This window comes from Ambystoma mexicanum, chromosome 2q (assembly GCF_040938575.1).
Source record: "Ambystoma mexicanum isolate Mex_15411 chromosome 2q, UKY_AmexF1_1, whole genome shotgun sequence".
NCBI lineage: Eukaryota > Metazoa > Chordata > Amphibia > Caudata > Ambystomatidae > Ambystoma > Ambystoma mexicanum.
In genome coordinates, this window is record NC_090924.1 from 361,800,278 (window position 1) to 361,819,560 (window position 19,283).

The window sequence follows — 19,283 nt, forward strand, 5'->3', positions numbered from 1 at the left end:
TGATCTAAAATTAGGCTATTGGCAAATAGCTCTGACAGACCACGTCAAGGAGAAAACTGCATTTTCCACCCCAGGAGGCCTCTACCAGTTTAAGCTTATGCCTTTTGGACTACATAATGCACCTGCTACATTCCAAAGTATGGTGGATCATGTTCTGAATGGGATGGAGGACTTCTGCAAGGCATTCTTGGATGACATTGCAGTGTTCAGCACTACTTGAAAACAACATCTTCACCACCTTGGATATGTTTTGCAGGCTCTTGAACAGGCCCATCTGACCATAAATCAAGCAAATGTCAAATTGGTCGGAGTAGAGTGGTCTACCCTGGACATGAGGTAGGAGGAGGCGAAATGAGGCCATTACCTAGCAAAGTACAAGCTGTACAAGATTGGGCCACCCCTACCACTCAAACCCAAGTGAGAACCTTTCTAGGTCTCACAGGCTACTATAGGAACTTAATTGAGAACTATGGCACCATAGCCTCTCCCTTGAATGTGATCTCCTCACCCAAATTCCCCAAGAAGGTCAGGTGGAATTAGGAGTGCACTAAGGCATTTGAAGGTCTTAAGAGAGCCGTTTGGCAAGCTCCAGTCTTAAGAGCTCCTGACAACAACCAATCCTTAATTGTACAAACTGATGCTTCAAATACAGGAATAGGTGCAGTTCTGAGTCAGTTGGATGAGAAAGGCAGGTAACACCCTATCTGCTTCATCAGTAGGAAACTGAAGGACCGGGAAACACGGTGGGCAACCATAGAACGTGAATGTTTTGCCTTGTGTGGTCTTTCAAGAAGTTTAGACCATACTTGTATGGATCTACTTTTGTAATTCAAACAGACCACCAGCCCTTGAGATGGTTAATGCAGATGAAGGGGGGAAATCCTAAATTGTTAAGATGGTCTATCAGCCATTAGGGGTTTGATTTGACCATAGAACACAGGTCAGGGTGTAATCACCAAAATGCTGATGGTCTCTCCAGAAGGTATGACCGACTGGAGTAAGGAGACTCATCCAGGAGTGGATTAAATCCTCCTGTCCCTTAGTCTGGTGGGTATTAGGGAGAATTCTCAGAAATATGCTAATTCCCTTCTACCTTAGAGACCCCCAGCACGTGTGCTGGACTTTAGGACTTTTAATTTTTATCCTGGAGAGAGTGAAAGCTTTTCCCCACTCTCTCATGTATTTTTCTATGATTTGAACTCTGTGTTTCCTTTGGTTTTGGAGTCTGACAAACTCCAAAAGCATCATCTTTTTACATTGTGACACACAGCACCTTCACTGCAGTGGCACAGGGAAGACTTTCAGATTTCCCCAAAGGTGTAAATACCTTCTCTTGGATAACTACTGTTTCCAAGAGCAGTGAAGTGAAATTGATTTTACTTACATTTCTAACTTTCTAGACCCAGCACACACTATCTTACAATAGGGTGCAGGAGGGCTTACTTAGTATCCCCTTTGTCTAGTTTTTCATGAAACATTTTTATGTTACCCTTTCTACAATTAATGGCTGGTGGCAGTGGTTAACCTTTTACTACCATTGTGTGTTTTTACCACAGGCTGCGTTCGCAGCTGCAGTAAGGCACCCGTGGGTGCCCATTTTGTCAAAATGGACCCGTCTTCTTTTTTCGCCATTTCTTGCTGTAAAGGTCCTTCCTGAGATTTACTCTGCGTACCAAACCAGGTTTGGTCCCTTTGTTCGTTTTGTCTTTGGTGGAATTCAGAAGTGAAGCCCGCCTCTGGCTCAAGAGTGTCAGGCAGGTGCAGGAAGTGAGGGAGGTGCCCGGAACTCCCTGTGCTTAATCCCCTTAGTTACAGAAATACACCCAAAAGTGATTGGCTGGCTGGCTATCCTTGGAGGACAGCCACCCTGCTGTGTGATTAACAGCTAGGCTGGATTGAATGGGAGAAACCTGCATAAAAGGCAAGGCTTTTTGGCTTGGAAGGCAGAGTCGACCACTGGACGAAGGAATCCGAAGAGGAACTTGGAAGAGATGCCTGCTGCAACTCCTGGACCGTTGGTTTGACCGGTGAAGCCACGCTGCTGTGCTGAAGCTCTGAATTTGCCTCGAATAGAGAAGCCCTGCAAGGACGATTTCTCCCCTTGTGTTGGTGGGACCAATCAACCCCAAAGTGAACTCGTCTGGGCATCCTCTCGGAGCTGGCTGTACTTCCATTGCTGCTGCTGGAGCTGAAGTGCCATGGAGAGGAACACTAAATTGAGTGCATTGCTTTTAAGTCAGACCCGAGCTCCAGGAAGATCCTCTGGACTCCCAGGAAGCAGGACTGACCAAGCCTGAGCCACCTCAACAGAGTGCTGGACCCCAGATGCGAGGAAAGTCCATAGTGGTAGCCGTGAACCACGGTGGTGCTATGTACAAGGGTCACGAGTAGCTAAAACCGCGAAGTGCAGCTGATGTGAAGTTTGCCCATTGCTGCGGCTGACCTTCCCATTGTAGTGCAGGAGTCCCCAGACGTCCTCCCTCTTGTCCCCATGACTGCAGCCCAGGAACAACAGGATCTGCAGACCTACACAGGAACAGAAGCCAGCTGGAACCATTTCTTCTAACCAAAGGTACTGTAAAACTAAGGGGACTTACCTCTTGTTGTGTAGCCTTGCTTGTTCTCAGTTGAGACTTGTCTTGGTTGCTGTTGCAGTGTTGCTTGCAGCCTTTCCCCCCACAAGCCTCGCAGCTTGTGGCCCTACATTGATTCTACTTTTTATACGAAGACTTCTAAAACATTGTGCAAGACCTTTACTTACCTACAAGAAGTGTTTCAGCTCACCTAGACCTTTGCTAACTTAACATTGGCTGTCCTGGCTCCCTGAAAGACTCTTCTTACCTCTGACTTTGTTGTTTTACCATTCCTCCAGGAAAGGGTTACTCTACTTTGCATTGGGGGGTTCAAAAGTACTTAACTGCTTCAGAATATTTGTTTAACCTTTTGTTTTATTCTTAAACCCTTTTCTTTGACACCAACTCAGTATTGCTCTAAATGTACCATTGATATATTAATGTCCACAGCGTCCTAGTTATTTAAGTCACCTCAGAGTGTAGGAAACATCTGTGTGCCATCCCAAATGGGTACTTACTGATTTAGAGAAACCAGGAGGGTGTATTTTGGAGAGTATTTGTGTGTTACTTATATATTGCCCCTTCTAAAGAAGGCTTATTCAACTGACTGTTAAATTAATAAATAATTGTTTAATCAAGAAAGCTTGAGTATAAGAGTTTATTTGGATACTTGTCATTGTGGCTCACTATGTTACAACCCTACAGCCCACATTGACCCCTCTTGAGATACGCCTGACTGCCAGCCATACTACCAACCTGTGTAGTACAGACCTATACCAATGGGTTCCAATTGCCAGGAGGACAAGGTTGGTGTAGTCTCCCAAAGGGTACTGCATAAAATCTTGCCTAACAGTTTGTGTAGTGAAATAGAAAGTGCAAATGAGCTATCCATGTCACATATTAGGTCCATTAGATGGCTGTGTTAACAACTAAAACTAATAGCTTATTCAAAGTATGTGCTCAATGCTGAAAGTAATGTGTTGGTAGCGCCTACATTAAGCATTAGTGATCTACAAGGAATGTGCATGCCTAGGAGTGGAGTGGTGGAAGGTTACATTATGCATTGTGCATAGCAAGGCAGGGAAGAGGCCCCAGTTTAGCAGGGGTCCCTGGGGAGCAATACCCCTTTTCAAGACAGTTTGGCGCACAGGTTTTAAGAGAAGCAGAATCGGACATCTATGTCTAGCATGTAGTGGTCGTGGATGCAGACCTGCAGCATTCAACACTGCGCCCTTGGGCTGAGCAGGCTTGTTTGGGGCCAAGACATAAATAACTGTTAGTCTCAGAGACATTTGTAATATATGTGAAGAATCCAGGGAAAGGGAAGCACCCTATGGAATTTAGGTATTTTCAATTTTTGGAGAACATTCATGTTGAAGCCATTCTACCTTTAGTTAAAACCACCTTTTTGCAAATACCAGGTTATAGACATTTCCGTTGTGACTTTGTTATTTTGTTTTAGTGGGAGGGTCAAGATAGAATGTTTTGGACATAAGGGTGGCTTTTTGACTGACGACATCTTGACAAAGACAGATCCTTAGTTTTTCGTTTTTAGGTCAGGCAACTCCTCTTTAAAATAGGGTCAGAGAGGCATTTTCCCAACCCTTTTAATTTGAATAAAAGTCTATAACCAAAAACATGACAACTTTGTATCTGGCTTTCATTTCTGAGCCCTCACAATTGTAAGATGCATTGTGGAATGATAAAAGGTTACCTAAAAATGTAACAAAGTCAAAAGATTAAGTGAAACATAGTTTCCCAGTTATGGCAGCCTGAATGACCAGTCAGTTTCCCCATAACATGTGAGCAAAAGCCCGGTGGAGGGAAGCTAAAGGCTTCACTTCACTGTAAAAAGTTAGGTCAGGATGGAAAACATAAGCAACACGTTTGGGGTCCATAGAATACGGAGTGAAAGTTGTTAAAAAGAGAAATCTTTCCTAAAATCCATTGAGTGAAGCAAAGTCCAGGACATTGATTGGATTTTTCAGTCTACTACACAGTGTGGAATGTGATATTCCAGGTTGTCCAGAAGTCACAGAGGTTAACATCCTTCATCCCGTCTAGGGCCAAAACAAGACTTTGGGTCCATGCCCATAACTATTCAGATACCTGTACTTCTACTACTCTCAATAGATAGATAGCTTATAAGTGGTAAATAACATGTCGAGGTCCATTCAACACATTGGCCTCATTACAAGTATGACGGTCTGGAAATAGCGTTGCCGTTATTTCCGTAACGGGACCCTATTCCGGACCGGTGTAGTCTGAGTCGCGGTGCCGGTGTTACCGGCATAGCCAGGGACACGCTGTGTGACATGTTGAGTTTGATTGTGTAACGGATGTGTTTCACTTGTGACTGCTACCTATGGCTGTTGCTGTGTTGATGGTGATTCAGCGTGATGGGAACTAGTGGGTGTGACAAGTGTGCCACACATGTCATTGTTGTGTGCATCTTGTCATGAAGTGCCTTTGGGCATATGGTGGTATGGCGGTGACGACAGCATGTGGGCATTGTTTGGGTAATGTGTGTCTGTGTGCATGCAGATGCTACTTGTGTGGGCAATACAGGGGACATGTGGGGTGGGTCAGTGGTGTTTGTTTTCGGGATGCAGGCAAGTGCATTGTGCATGTGTGCAACAAAGTCGTCGGTGGGTGGAATAGTAGCATGGATCAGGTTCCACAAACTTTACATATTACCTGGCCATTTGCATTGGGGCTACAAGGTGTGTGATGTGACTTTGGGCTTACGGAGACTCACCGGCATCATCAGATGTCACATCTCCCGCCTTTGCATCCCCAACTCCCTCTATCGCCTCCATGTGCAGGATGGTGCTGCACGTCTCCTTCCACGCCTGCAGTTTGATAGGGGATGGTGCTCCTCCTCCTGTGGCCAGGCCCTGGCTGCGCTGTGCAGCAAGGAGGCTGCGCACACGGAGACGTAGGTTGTCCCAGCTCTACTTGCAGTCTCGCACAGTCCAGGGTGTTTTCCCCACCGCTGAAACCTTACAGGCAACCTCCTCCCATATAGCCTTCTTAAGTATTTGCGCTCAGCGCCGCAGATCTGTGCAAAAGACTTCTTCTGAGTGCTCAACAAGGGTGTCGGCAAGTATGGTGAGTTAAGGTTCACTGAACCTTGGTTTCGGCGATGGACTGCAGGTTGCCTTGCGGACATGTCCCTCAGTGTTGGAAGCTGCTCAGGTTTTGACTCACCCTCCTATGCACTGAGGATTGCATTGGATTGTGCCGCCGGTACATTTCCTGTTCCGGTAATAACGGTCTTCTCGGAGTCGGAGTCAGGGTCAGCGCGGCTGCTGTTATAGGAGGTTTTGGGGCCATTACAGGCATGCCGGTGCAACCATTTCCAGCATGCCGGAATGCATGTGCACGCTGACTAGGAATCTACCGTAGATTCCGGCAGCAGAGCTACACGGACATGTTAGCACCGGCATGCCAGTGATTTTGTTTTTATACCAGAAAACTCATAATGAGGCCCATTGTCTAACTTTGCATCGTTAACCGATAGGGAGTTACAGTGTGGAGATGGTCTATACCCTCTGAAGTCTTCACTCCTCTCTGGAGTGATTACCATCAGTGGCTAGCAAAAGTATTTGTTGTATTGATTGATTGCTTTATTTTGGTGAAAAAACATAAAAGCCCAATAGAGTAAAAACTTTCTTTTTTTAAAACTTTTATTTATTTAGCTTGGCAGCAAAACATAGGCGAGTAACACACAGGGCAAGTACAGTGTAATTACAGTTTAAATAATACATGCGTACAGTAACTGCTTCCAATGTGGTTGTATCCTTCAAGTACATATGCGGAGTAGGTGTGAGGTAGGGGGAGCTGTGGTTCAGGATGGGGAACCAGGGCGAGTAGGGGTGACAGTTGGGGATGATGCATCCGATGCCGCATTTAAATCGGACATATAGGATCGGACTTTAAGCCAGACATCTCTGGGTCTTGAGTGAGTGGGTGGTAGCGAGGACCAGGTTTCCTCAGTGTCTGAGGCCCAAGTGATTGCCGTGAGCCACTGTGCGTGAGTGGGGGGTGCGGAGTGTAGCCAACAAAGTAGAATGGATTGCACGCGAGGAGCATGCAAAGGCCAGCCAGTTTTTTGAAGTCCCAGGGGAGTTCAGAGAAATCGTGGAAGAGGCACCTTATTGGGGAAGGGTCGATAGGATGTCCAAGGACAGCGGACATGGTTGAGCACACCATGCCCCAGAATTGGGTAAGGCGGGAGCAGGACCAAATCATGTGAATATAGTCGGCAGTATCCTGGCCACATCTGGGGCATCTTGGGGAGTGATCATTGAGCATGCGATGCAGTCTGCTCGGGGTATAATGGAACCTATGTAGTACCTTAAGCTGAATCAGTTTGAAACAGGAGTTAAAGGATACCCCTTGTATGGAGCGCACATGTGAGCCCAGCGTTCGTCAGTCACCTCCACCCCGAGGTCGTCTTCCCATGCTCGCCTCAGTTTAGTGAATTCCAGGATAGATCTGGATTGAGCCATGGTGTACAGTCTAGATATTTTACCTCTAGTGGGTGTAGGGGAAGTCAGTTCTTCAATAGCAGGATCGTCTGGCGGTATCGCTGGGAACATGGGGTATTTCTGTTTAAGGGTTTTTCGGAGGGACGAGTATTGGAGCCATACACACGGGCCTCGTCTCAGAGACAATGGGAGGTCCGGCCATTCAATAAAGCTGCCCTGCTCGAAGACGTCACGGATCAGCTCATATCCCGCCTCAGCCCAACGGCGCACCATTGGCGGCGGTACCCGCGGGACCCCTGGGAGAAAGTTCCAAAGTGGGAGGTTGCCATGGAACGGGTGGGCAGTGTCAAACAGTTTCCACGTTTTCGTTAATGCCAGGGACGTGCAAGCCACCGGGTCAAATGAGTCCAGGGCCGAGGGGATGGGTTGTATCATCAGGGAGCGGATATCCCGGTCACTAACCGTTAGTTTTTCGAGTCTGACATGTGGTGGGGGTTCCGTCATGTTAAACCAGTGTGACGTGTATTGGATATGAGAAACCAGCCAGTATTTAAGAAAATCAGGGGCCCCAAAACCGCCACTAGCCATCGGGGTAGACAAGGTACCAAGTTTAAGTCGGACCGCACCTGAGTGCCACAAGAAGGAGTTGATCGTGCGAGTCAGTGTTCGAAAGAAGCCCTCGCCTGGCCATAGGGGGATGCTGGTGAACCTGTAGAGTAGTTGGGGCAATAGTATCATCTTCAATATCCCTATTCTGCCTGCAAGGGAGATCGGTAGCTTGCTCCAGGCTAGAGTCCTGGTCGCCAGGTGCGTAAGGTAGTTTTGATAGTTCTCCTCAAAGGTCCAAATTCACATTTTTCGAGGACCTGCCAGAGGTATTTCCACAAAACCGAATGAAACGCTTTTTGCATGTCGAGTGTGGCGCCGACCGCGTGTACATTGGGACTTATTCTGCTAATTATGTTAAAGAGACGCCTCAGGTTCAAGGAGGTGGAGCGTCCTGGGATGAAGCCTGCTTGATCTGGGTGGATAACGGATGGCATACAGGGGGCAAGTCTTATCGCTAACAATTTGGCATATATTTTGACATTACAATTTATGAGCGAGAGTGGGCGGTACAAGGGCATTGTGTGCAGGATTTACCAGGTTTAAGTAATACAGTTATCGTGGCTTCTCAGAGTGATGGGGGAAATTTGCCTGTCTCCACTGATTCTTCCCAGAGACCTATTAGACGAGGAAGTAGGAGAGATTTATAGCGTTTGTAAAATTCAATCGGTGTGCCATCAGAGCTGGGAGACTTCCCAGAGGAGAGGGAGTCTACAGCGTCCGAGAACTCCTCAGGGGTGAGCGGAGAGTCAAGGAACCCGGTGGTCTCAGGGGAGAGGGCCGATAGGGGGAGGGCATCAAGATAAGAGTCGACTTCCTCCATCGAGGCAACATCCGCGTTGGAGTACAGGGCTTCATAAAATGTAAAACATTCTGAGTTAATATCCTGTGATGAGACAGCCAAAGAGCCATCGGGCCTCTCGACCCCGGTGATATGTGGAGCACCTAGCTCGCGGCGGATGAGCCTAGCTAGGAAGCGGCCAGGACGTTCGCCCTCTCCATATTTCTTCGCCAGGCCAGGGTTATCCAAGAATTTTTGTTCACGATCCGCCAGGGACAAGAATGTGTCAAGTTCCACTCCTATAGGGTCTTAGGGGTTGAGAGTAGGGAGCATTGGGCCTCCAGGGTCAATAGTTTGGATTCACTTTCGGCAATGTCCCTCCGGATTGTTCTGAGAATGCCATTTTCCTTGGACAGCGCTATGCCCCTAATGTAAGCCTTAAAGGATTCCCATAGAATGGCCTGCGAAGACACAGAATCTGTATTTATTTCAAAGAACTCTTCGATAGCCACCTCAAGTTCAGAGCTAAACAAGGGGTCGAGGAGAGAGTGGGGTTTCATTCTCCAGTGTCTAGTACGGTGGCGGTCCGGACCCCAACCCATGGGGATGGTCACTGGCGAGTGGTCAGATAGGGTTCTAGGAAGAATCATTAGTTGTGTCACATTTTTTATCAGTACATCGGAGATTACCCATCTATCAATTCTGGAATAGGAGTCGTGTACCGAGGAGTAGAAGGAGTAGGAGCGGGAGTCAGGGTAGAGGAGTCTCCATGCATCAACCATAGCGAGGCGGGGAAGGGATGACAGTGCAGTGTAGGCTGCCTTGGTGAGTTGGCAGGGCCTGGACCCAGATCTGTTGAGGTTTACATCAAAAATTGTGTTGCCCCCCCAAAGGATTGGAACTAGAGGGAAGCCATCGAGAAGGGATGTGAGATGTGTATAAAATTCAGGGTCGTCTATGTTAGGGCCATAAATATTCAGTAGGACCACCTCTCTGTTCTGAAGCGTGACATGAAGTAGCACATATCTGCCCTGGGAGTCTATCTGTGAGGATATAAGAGTGAATTTAAGACTCTTGTGGATAAGAGTCATAACCCCGCGGCTTTGGGTAGAGAAGTCGGTAAAGTATCTTTGGGGGCCCCACGTTTTGGCAAATCACACACATTGTTCGGCACAGGCATGTGTCTCTTGCAGAACGAGTATCTTGGTCCCATGACGTTCGGCCTATAGCTGGAGTTGTCTCATTTTCTTAAAATTGCCCAATCCCTGCACATTCCAGCTCATGAAAGTCAGGTTATTTTCAGTCAACGATGTAGCAGTGTTCGTATCATGAGAGTGTTGATATCCGATGGGCCGGTTTAGCAGCTCTGCAGCCCCAATCGTTTAATGTTACCATGTGATCCGCCCCTGCTGCCAATGCCAAGCTTTTTATAACATAACACCCAACGTATCCCGCCCCACCCCTCCCCCAACTAGAGGAATGACAATCCCAAAACCCATTAACCAAATCCAAACCAGTGGCATCAACGCCAGGGGGCCTGTGGGCCGGACTGGTGGCGCCGCTCCAGGCCGATGGCAGATCAGGATGAAACACAGTGCCTAAAAAAAGGGACTTGAAGGTTTTGCACGCATTAGTGTGGCACAGATGTGTAATGGTGAACCAAACTGAACTTGTTGAGGAGTAAAAGTCCAATATATTCCTGGCGCAGAGAGGTAGTCGGTGTTGGCGACCTCTCGACGGGGCAGCTTAATAGTTGTAGGAGCATGATTGGAGGGGAGGTGCAGCCTGGGAAGTGTTCGTCGATGAATCTGGAGGCCTCCTCTGGGATCGTGAAAAAAACACCTGGTTGGCGTGCTCTATGCGCAGTTTGGCGGGATAAAGCATGGAGTATTTAATTCCGTGGTCTCTTAGCCTTCTCTTTACCGCCGGGAAAGTCTTGCGCTCCCGTTGGACAGACACCGAGAAGTCAGGGTAGAGGTGTATCCTTGCTCCACCCAACAGAAGATCTCCCTTAATTCTTGCGGCTCTGAGGAGGGCATCCCGGTCTCGGAAGTTCAGAACCCTGGCTATAATGGGTCGTCGAGGCGTGCCCGGCTTGGCTTTAGCTGTCAGGGCTCGGTGCGCCCGCTCGATAGCAAACTGTGGGGAGAGCTTCGGTGAGTTGAGGAGCGACAGTAGTGTATGTTCGACATAGTCCTCAATCGGTTCATTGATACCATCCTCAGGAACACCAATAATGCGGAGGTTGTTGTTAGGGAGAATTCTCTGTTAAGGCTAATTTCCCAAACCTAGTGAGTCCCCCAGCAGCTTTGCTGGATTTTTGGTGTTTATTTTTTCCTCCTGCTAAGAGTGAGACTCTTTTTCTCCCACTCTTAGGCATGATTTGAGAATGTCCTTTGATGTGAATGTGTTTTATGGGCTATGGGGTCTTTTACTCCATAGGGCTTCATGTGTTTTTGGTATGTGTGTTACACAGCACCCTCAGTGCAGTAACACAGGGGTGTCATAGTGACCCCCAAACATAGACTCCATACCCTGGGACTGACTACTGTCTCCCAGGGCATGTAAAGTCACCATTGGCTTTACTTGTCTCAAATTGTGAACATAACCAGTACAAACCATCATATTGTGGAAGTACTGGTAGGGGTAATTCGATTGCCCCTGGGTCTGTTTTCCAAGGGGGCACTGTCCAGTGCCCCCTTGTCGAGTTTCTGGCTGGTGGCAGTGGATACCACGCAAAAAATTCCACCAGAATATTTCTTATGGGATTTTCCCATTGATTTTAAACGCACCACTTTTTGGTGCAATGTTAAAGATACCGCCGGGTTATTTATTTAATATTTATTCCCTGGTTGGGTCTTTTTGCCAGGACTCGGTTTTAAAATGGCATTTGTGTTCGCCTCTGAAACTCTACCCAAGTCGAGCCCTTTGTTCCATTTTTTGACAGGCTTCTGCACAGAATCCCTCAAAATGGTGCCACTCTGGGGTCTACAGGATGTGTGGGAGGGGGATTAGGCACCCTAGACTGAGTTGCCTTGGCAACTCAAGTCGCACTCTTGTGGGATTGGCCCAGTGGTGAGCCTGTTGAATGGGGGTTTTTCTGCATAAAAGCAGGGCTTTGGGGACTGGAACTTCAGAAGTCGCCACAGGACCTAAAGAATCCGAAGAGGGGAAAAGCTGAGCCATCTACGACGACGACACAACCGGTGGAGCCCTGCTGTACGAACTCACCACTTCCCCGACGACAAAGGAGATCTTCTTTCAGGAGAGTCTTCTTCCCTTTGAGCTGGTGGGACCAGCCAGTTCGCCTTTTTTGCCTTCCGGGACATCTCGTGGTCGAATCGCCCGTGCCAAGCACCCCGGCGGCCGGATAGCCACGCTTCACCACTGATCGCAAATAAAAGGGTCGTACCTTTTAATCGGGAACTCCGCGGCTGGTTTCTTCCCTGGCAGTGCAACGACCTCCAGCTTTCTTCCTCGTCGAGATCATCTCTTCCTCTGGTCGAAGCCATGACTTGCACCCGCTGCCAGGAACAACTGCCCCCGCTGGAACGTTTTCACCATTTAAGGTACTGTGTCCTGCCTGGTCGCCCTTGCAATGGACTGTCCAAGGTGTCCCGTAAATCCTGGACTTTCCAACTGGGTTGGCCTCCAAACCTTCTGACTTTATCTTTCTGAACTGATCCAACCTCTTTTGACATTTTCTGCAAAGACTGAGTGTATTTCCACTGTGTGATCTTGGGCACATTCTGCCTTGCTCTCTCCAAGAGTGGGCCTGGCCTATGAACTTGGGCTCTACAATAGACCCTGCCTTTCCTGACTTGCTGTGGTTTCTTAAAAGTGTTGGTACTGTGTTATTTCCATGCTCTGCCTTTTCTCTCCCTTTTTAACAAATTATTGGAGTGCCATCTACGGTTACACGCTCACCTCTGTTTTGCTAATAAGTGGTGTCTTAACCTAGACTTGTCGAATAATTAACTAGGGAGGTGTATATACTTATAGTGACTGGGTTTGAACTTGCTTGATATATTAGTGACGGTGTATTTTCCTAAGTGTGCTTTAAATAAATAATTATATACTTTTAATACCAAAACTCTGGTCAGTGTTTGCTTGTTCTACTGTATTTTTTGCCCTATTGTGTATACTCTATATACTGCCTAACTCTTCTTGAGAGAGGTCTGACTGCTCAGCCACAGCAACCAGGTAAATCTAGGTGGTGCAGACTGCTACCAATTGGGTTTACTGCTTACTCCTGTGGTCTTGAACTTTTTGCAGTGGTCCCTAAGGGAACTGCACAGGTTTCTGCTTAACAGTTGTTACGCCTCGATCGGGATTCCAGGTCCTCATTTTTCTTCTCCACCTCAAGGATTCGGTTGGAAAGAGTGGAGACCTCTGCACGTAGGGCACCCACACCATCCTCTGTGGAGCTCACCCTAGTCTCGACCTCTGACACCCGACTGTCGGTCCTCTCGATATGGGCCTTGATGGAGGATATGGTGCCATTCATGTCGTCTAGTATAGAATGAAGTGTGGTAAAGCCCTCGCAAATGAATTCCATCATGTTCTGGGAGTCTGAGGGGACAAGGGATGATGAGTTAGCGGGGGCCTGCTCAGGCACTTCTTCAGATGATCTCAACAGAGTCTTTGCAAACATGTTAATGGAGCACTGCTTTTTCTCGGCTCCCTTGGTCATTGTGTCGATGACAAGGTTCAAGAGGAGTGAGGGAGGACTGATGGCACCTCAGTCAATGTGGGATGGAGTCCAGGAGGATACAGCACGCTGGAGGACCAAGCCGCTGGCGGGGGGGGGGGGGCCAGAGGATCGAGCAGGTGATCGGGGGGGTCTGATGACCGCACTCATGTCTTCACAATAGATGTGACTATCAATGTAGCCTGTGGGATCTCAGTCTATAACGGGTGAGCTGGGGATGAAGCCTTAGAGCCACCTGTGTGTGAGTAGTTAGGGGTAACCGCTGTTGGTCACCGAGGGTTTGGGTGCGATGTCACAGTTCCACCTCTCCGAAGGTCAGCAACTCAGGATCAGGCGTCCAGTTGTATTTGCTGGGGGGGGGGGGGGCGAGGAAGACTACCTCTCCGCCTTGTTTTATCAGGGAAAGATGATATGTTCTGCGGGAGGTCCCAGCCAATGTATCGGGCGCACAGCCAGGGTAGACAGGAGGCCGCAACGAAGTAACCGGGGACCAGGACCCATCCAGGCACAGTACAAGAGTCTAATGCAGTGTAAGCCGCGTGTAGATGGAGCGGGAGGATTTAGGTGGAACCATGCCGCAGGGGGCACCTTGAGGGGAGGAGGAGCAGAGCCGGGACAGGGTCTGGGCCACAGCAAGTTCTCAGGCGCGAGCCATCGGGTCCCAGAGCGTCCTCTATCGAATGCGGATGGGCGGTGTCTCCCCCAGAGTAGCGCAGCCCAGTGTTATTGTTCCACCTCGTGGTAAGGAACTGCTGGCGGTTAATCTGCAGATCACTTTAAGGCGTATATGAGTTAGTAACCATCAATGGGGGTGTTTGAGGACTCTTATCCCCCACGTACCTTATGACAGCCAAGGATCTGGTATCTTAGCCCACATTGCCAGGGGAGCGCAGCACCTGGTGTCCGTTAGTGTGCCGCAGCTCTACCCCGAGTGTTGAAGTCTCACTGATGGTGGGGGGGAGGCCGACCACCAAACAGCTTATACGTTGAAATGCAGCCACTGAGGGGGGAGGGCAGGACAAGGCCGATGCAGGAGAAGCCCGCTTTCCAGAGCGGGTTCTGGCCCAGCACACAAGGATCGAAGCCCGCCTCGGGTCGTACAGCTCCAACGGCTGCGTCGACCTGCACCGGTGATGTTTGGCATCAGTGCCCGCGTAGTCCTCTCCCGATCACTGCTGCTATGCGGAACTGCGGGGGTGTTCCACCGCCCGACTGGCTTCCACGAGGGTGGTGGGGCGTCCCGGGTATATGAAACGGATCGATTTGTCTCTCCTCCAGCGCCGGATTTTGGCGTATAGGTGCACAGCCGTTGGGGGATGGTCACGGCAGTACCCGATTACAGGGTTCCCGACACCGTTCTCAGTCAGGATTTGGACCGGGTGGTCCCTGGGCCAGCAGCTCGCGAATCGTGGCAGCTTGGTTCAAGTCGTTGGTCGCAAAGGCACAAGATCAGGATTGAGTGATCTGCCTGCCGCGGAGCACGCAATTCAGGCGGCCATCTTGTTCGGCGCACAACAGCGCCCCTGAGTAAAAACTATTTAATACATCATCACATTAGACAAATAACATAGTTAACACATATAACATTGCAACATAATTTAAAAAATGTACTTCATCAATTCCACACCCTAATTAAAAACTTGAAACTGCAAAGAACCTCAAGGCACATTTTGGAATCTTACAGAATTTTAAAGCTTCAGGCACAGTAATATCATTAGTCGATTTCAGCATTGGACCAACCATGAATGCCTAATGGCAATTAACACTGGACATAACTGCAAAAAATTACATTCGTGCTCTTTCGCCGACTTTCACATAGGGCAAACTCTGGGTCACATGGTTAGACCAGTTATTAGTAAAACCAAATCAGGGGAAGGTATACCGAGGCAAAATGTAATGTATACATTCATTTTGCCTGGCAGATTTATCCATGACAAATATGGTTCAAATCCAAATTTCACCCTTCCTCAGGGAGTCAGTCAAAACCCAGTCCTAATATGATTTTTTTAATCTGCCTTAAACCAACATGATCTATAGTTCCGGGATTTTCCCAGAAAGCACCTAGACCAATTTTGCTTAGTACTGGCTTGACATGCACATATTAAACCCAAGGTTTTGCCAAATTGCCTGCAAGTATGTCCTGAACAACCCTTCTATAAACTGCCAAATCCTTTACACCCCACAGTTTAGCCCGGGGCAGGACAGACTTGATTTGTGCATGGTATTCAATGCCAAAATAGTCTAGCTCCATCCATTTTGCTGTGCTAAGGGTTCGAATGGGCAACTCCAACAGCTTTTTGTAAAATGTGTTCTCACCTATTGTCAGTTTATCAATGTTGTAAAGGCCCAAAAGCTTAGCCCCATACATAACTTAAGATTGTGTTTATCCCTCGTAAACATCTCCTGGCACCCCCCTCCATCCCCCAATGCCAATCCTCAATGCTAAAGTAGTCTGCGGTCCACACTTTCAATTTTTTCCCCATCCAGCTCCAATTGTATTGGGGAACATGTTTTCCTATGGCAAACCATGGTTTTCAACGCATTAATTACAAATTCTTTATTACTACATAAACAAACACATTTGTGAAAAATCTTCCTTGAACCCTGCGTGTAGTGGCTAAAAGGGCAATGTTGTCTGCAAATAATAAAATGTTCAAGCCATCCTTATTTAACAAAGTTGCTTCTGCTGTAAGTGTTAATAGTGTAGTGGCAAGATCATTTACAAACAGGGTAAACAGAGGGTGCCAAAACACATCCTTGTCGGACGCCCCAGAATATGGGGACTGTATCTGTCTTTTCTTCATGTTGGCCCCATCTAAACAACTTAATTATCTGTACACCACAATTGTATACATTTCATCAATTGTAGCGCGATAACATGGCTAATTAATGTTTCCCATAATTGATAAAAATGTACATGATCAAAAGCTGCCTTTAGAGCAATATAAATCACATATAGCATCATGGCTTTTTGGAAAACAGATTTCTCTATGATTAAAGTCAATCTAAAAGCTTGCTCTATAGTTTTGGTACCCTTACAGAACCCCTTGGTGCAAGATGTTACCGCCATCCAGTAATCTACCAGCAAGGATTTTGGCATAGACCTTGCCCTTACTATCAAGAAGGGAGATTGGTTAAAAATGAGAAGCATCATTACTATCCAACTTCTTGAAAACGGGCATGAAGGCACAAAACAAGTGGCACAAAAGAGGTGGCTTATTGCTGAGGCTGATAATGTTACATTTTCTTTTACCAAAACTGAAACCCAAATGGCTGGCTCCGTTTTAAATAAATCTACAAGCATTCATTCCGTCAGGGTCAGGCGCCTGCCCACTTTTCTTTTGATTGATGGCACCTGATAGCTCCTTGTCATAAAACACAATAAGGGGCTTCCTTCTGCACTCTGTGCTAGTATAGGTTGAGGATGATTTCCCTCAGGTAGCGGGTCTCCATATAGGACTTTAAAATACACAAACCAAATGTTGCCATGGATGGCCATCGCTGGTGCAATACGTACATTTACACTCCGACAGGTGACCATTTTCCAAACGTTTCTCTGATCATCCTTGCATATAGCTGCCCTTAGATCTTCCCACCTCTTCTCGATTTCCGCCTTCTTCTTCAATTTAATAATGGCCTTGCAGGCTATTCTCTGGTGTTTCACCATTTGCATTTTATCATTGTTTATTAAACTGAAAATGCAGGGTGGAAAAATGCTAACCTAAATCTAAGTTGGGACCAAGCATTGACCATCAAATGAAAAATAAGGCAGTCCTTGTAGCGTTGTGTCAAAAATAAAAGGGCCTATGCTAAAGAAAAACCTATTGCCAATTCCTTGCAAATAATTACAGAAAGAGAGTGGGATAGGGTTTCAATAAAGAAAGAAGTGTTCCAAATAATAAGTCAGGATGTGATTGCTAGGGTTCTCCCTTCCCCACGTTTTCAGCACGGGACAAGGCGGGACCTTGGAGCACAGCACGCGCTCAAGCTTTCCCAGCATGAGCCGACAGTTTTGTTTCAGCTATCAGGTTCTTCTATGGCCGAGTCTCTTTTCAATAAAAAAGTATCTTGCCTTTGAGGCCTGAACTATCCAACAAACAAACACAAAGTTCTGCTTCACATATACCTTGGGTGATGGCTTCACCCCTGGGTCCCCCTCTTCTGGGCATGGACCCTTCACAAAATCGTATTTAACAATTTGACTGAACAGTTCCTTTTTCCATGAACTTCTGGGTGATAACGTTCTACTGTGGATCTCCCTCTTTCGGGTTCAGACCCATGTCAGGTGTTAGCCTCCCTCCTTCGTGTTCAATGTGGCTTTTTTTACTTTCAAGAATCTCAATGTCTTTTTAAACATTTCTTCAGGCTTTGGCCCCTTTTGTTGGCTTCCCTCTGCCGGGTTCACTCTCGCCAACTTTTACAACACACTGTTCATATGCTCATCTCACCAAGCGGGACTAATTTCCTTTAGCTTTGCAATCATCAGTCGATCAAAGACTTTCGACGAACAGAATATTTTACAAGACCCCTGTATGGCCACTTTGACCGCTTCTCGCCTCTTGCCAAGGGCTTCTGGTTACGGTAGTGTTTCTACCATCGGGTAATTTCCCAGAGTTTCCTGCCTGAGCACCCACGTGGTTCCGGCCTCCTCTGTTCCTGGTTTTCCCCTTCTTTAGCTTTTCAAAGTACAATTTAGCCATTGGGTATTTATTGTTGAACACAGTTTGGTTTCTTATCAGCTCTTCCCTCGACTCACCAGCTGTGATGAATTGCTTGGCTTTCTTCTACTTCGAGTCAAGGTTTGAACCACAGAGACCTGCGTCTCTCCCCGGCTTGGTTATCGGCGGAGGAGGGTCTCATGTACCGTAGACATCTGCTGCAACGCGTGCTGGCTATTGTTCGCTGACTTATCATCACTTCTGCTGAGGTTTCACGGGTTTTGGTCAGAAAGGGCAAGGTTGCTTCTATCTTTATTACCCTCTCGGTCAAAACTGCCTTTCTCCACCTCTTGAACTGCCATGCTAAGTTAGCTCTCACGTCGTGCGGTCTGCCTTGCTCGTATTATGCTTTTGTGCTCCATCTTTTATCCCTATGGGGAAGGGAAATGGCGGTAAGGTATGTGTGATTCTGGTCAATTGCCTGACTTCGCCTGACCCTTGTATTGGGATATGTCAGGTAAATGGTTCTGGTGTTAGTCCATTGTCTTTCGTGTTGTGCGAAAGTGTTTGTGTCGGAAAAGGGGGCGTGCAATGTTTTGGAATATCCTACATGGTAGGATGGGAAAATGGTGTTGAAAGGGGGATACCGCGCCTCACCCGTCCGTGTACCACTCCTACTCACTAAGGACCTCCCATCCAAGTGATCCTCCCTCACTGGTCCACCCCCAGGAACTGGATCCAATAACGATGGCCGTGTCCTGGCCACCTGGATGACAGATCCCTGGGGACTAGCTAGGGAGACAACTTCAGGTTTCTCACAGTAGGGAGCTTGAGAAAGAGGCTGTTGCAGTAGTTACTCATGAAATCATATAAACATTGATCAACTGAGTGATGAATTTCAGCCAATAACTCAGAGTGACAAATTGAACTCTATTTAAGATTACCACGATTGATTGTATTTATTAGATGTGAGGTAGCTTCATCAAGCCTACTTCCTAACTTTTCAACATTTAGGGTAATAGCTAGAGTATTATGATCGCTTTATGTGCGCTTGAGAACATCAATTTCTTTAAACAGCCACCAATATGAAATGTTAAGAAAACAATAGTTGATTTACTAGATTAAATGGTCGCCCCCTAAATGTAGGTTTAGCATGGACATCTCCCTGCAGGTCACCATTAGCAGCATTCACTTTCTATGCCCAGTCAATCTTCTGCCTTTTTTGTAGTGATCCCCCTTTGCCAAGACTCCCATATCTACCTCATTGTTTCATATATAGCTGCACATCTCATTCTGCTTACCATAATCCTCTTCCTCTAGGCATTGAAGCATGTACTTCCCCATCAGAATGTTGCTCTGCCGCCTTAGACTGTCCCCAAATGGATGCTGCCCATGTGAGATCACATAGTAAAACACACAGCCCGCTGAGAAAATATCCACTGCATTTGTCTAAAAGAGAAG

General features: G+C 47.3%; 1 protein-coding gene across 1 annotated transcript in view; it reads right to left on the reverse strand.

The window, feature by feature from the left end:
• Window positions 1-19,283, reverse strand: part of ERN2 (endoplasmic reticulum to nucleus signaling 2) — a 1,116,259-nt gene that overhangs the window by 160,071 nt on the left and 936,905 nt on the right. Inside the window, exon 18 of the mRNA XM_069647392.1 lies at window positions 19,124-19,271. Within this exon, the coding sequence (XP_069503493.1) occupies window positions 19,124-19,271 (148 nt within the window). The remainder of the gene's footprint in view (window positions 1-19,123; window positions 19,272-19,283) is intronic.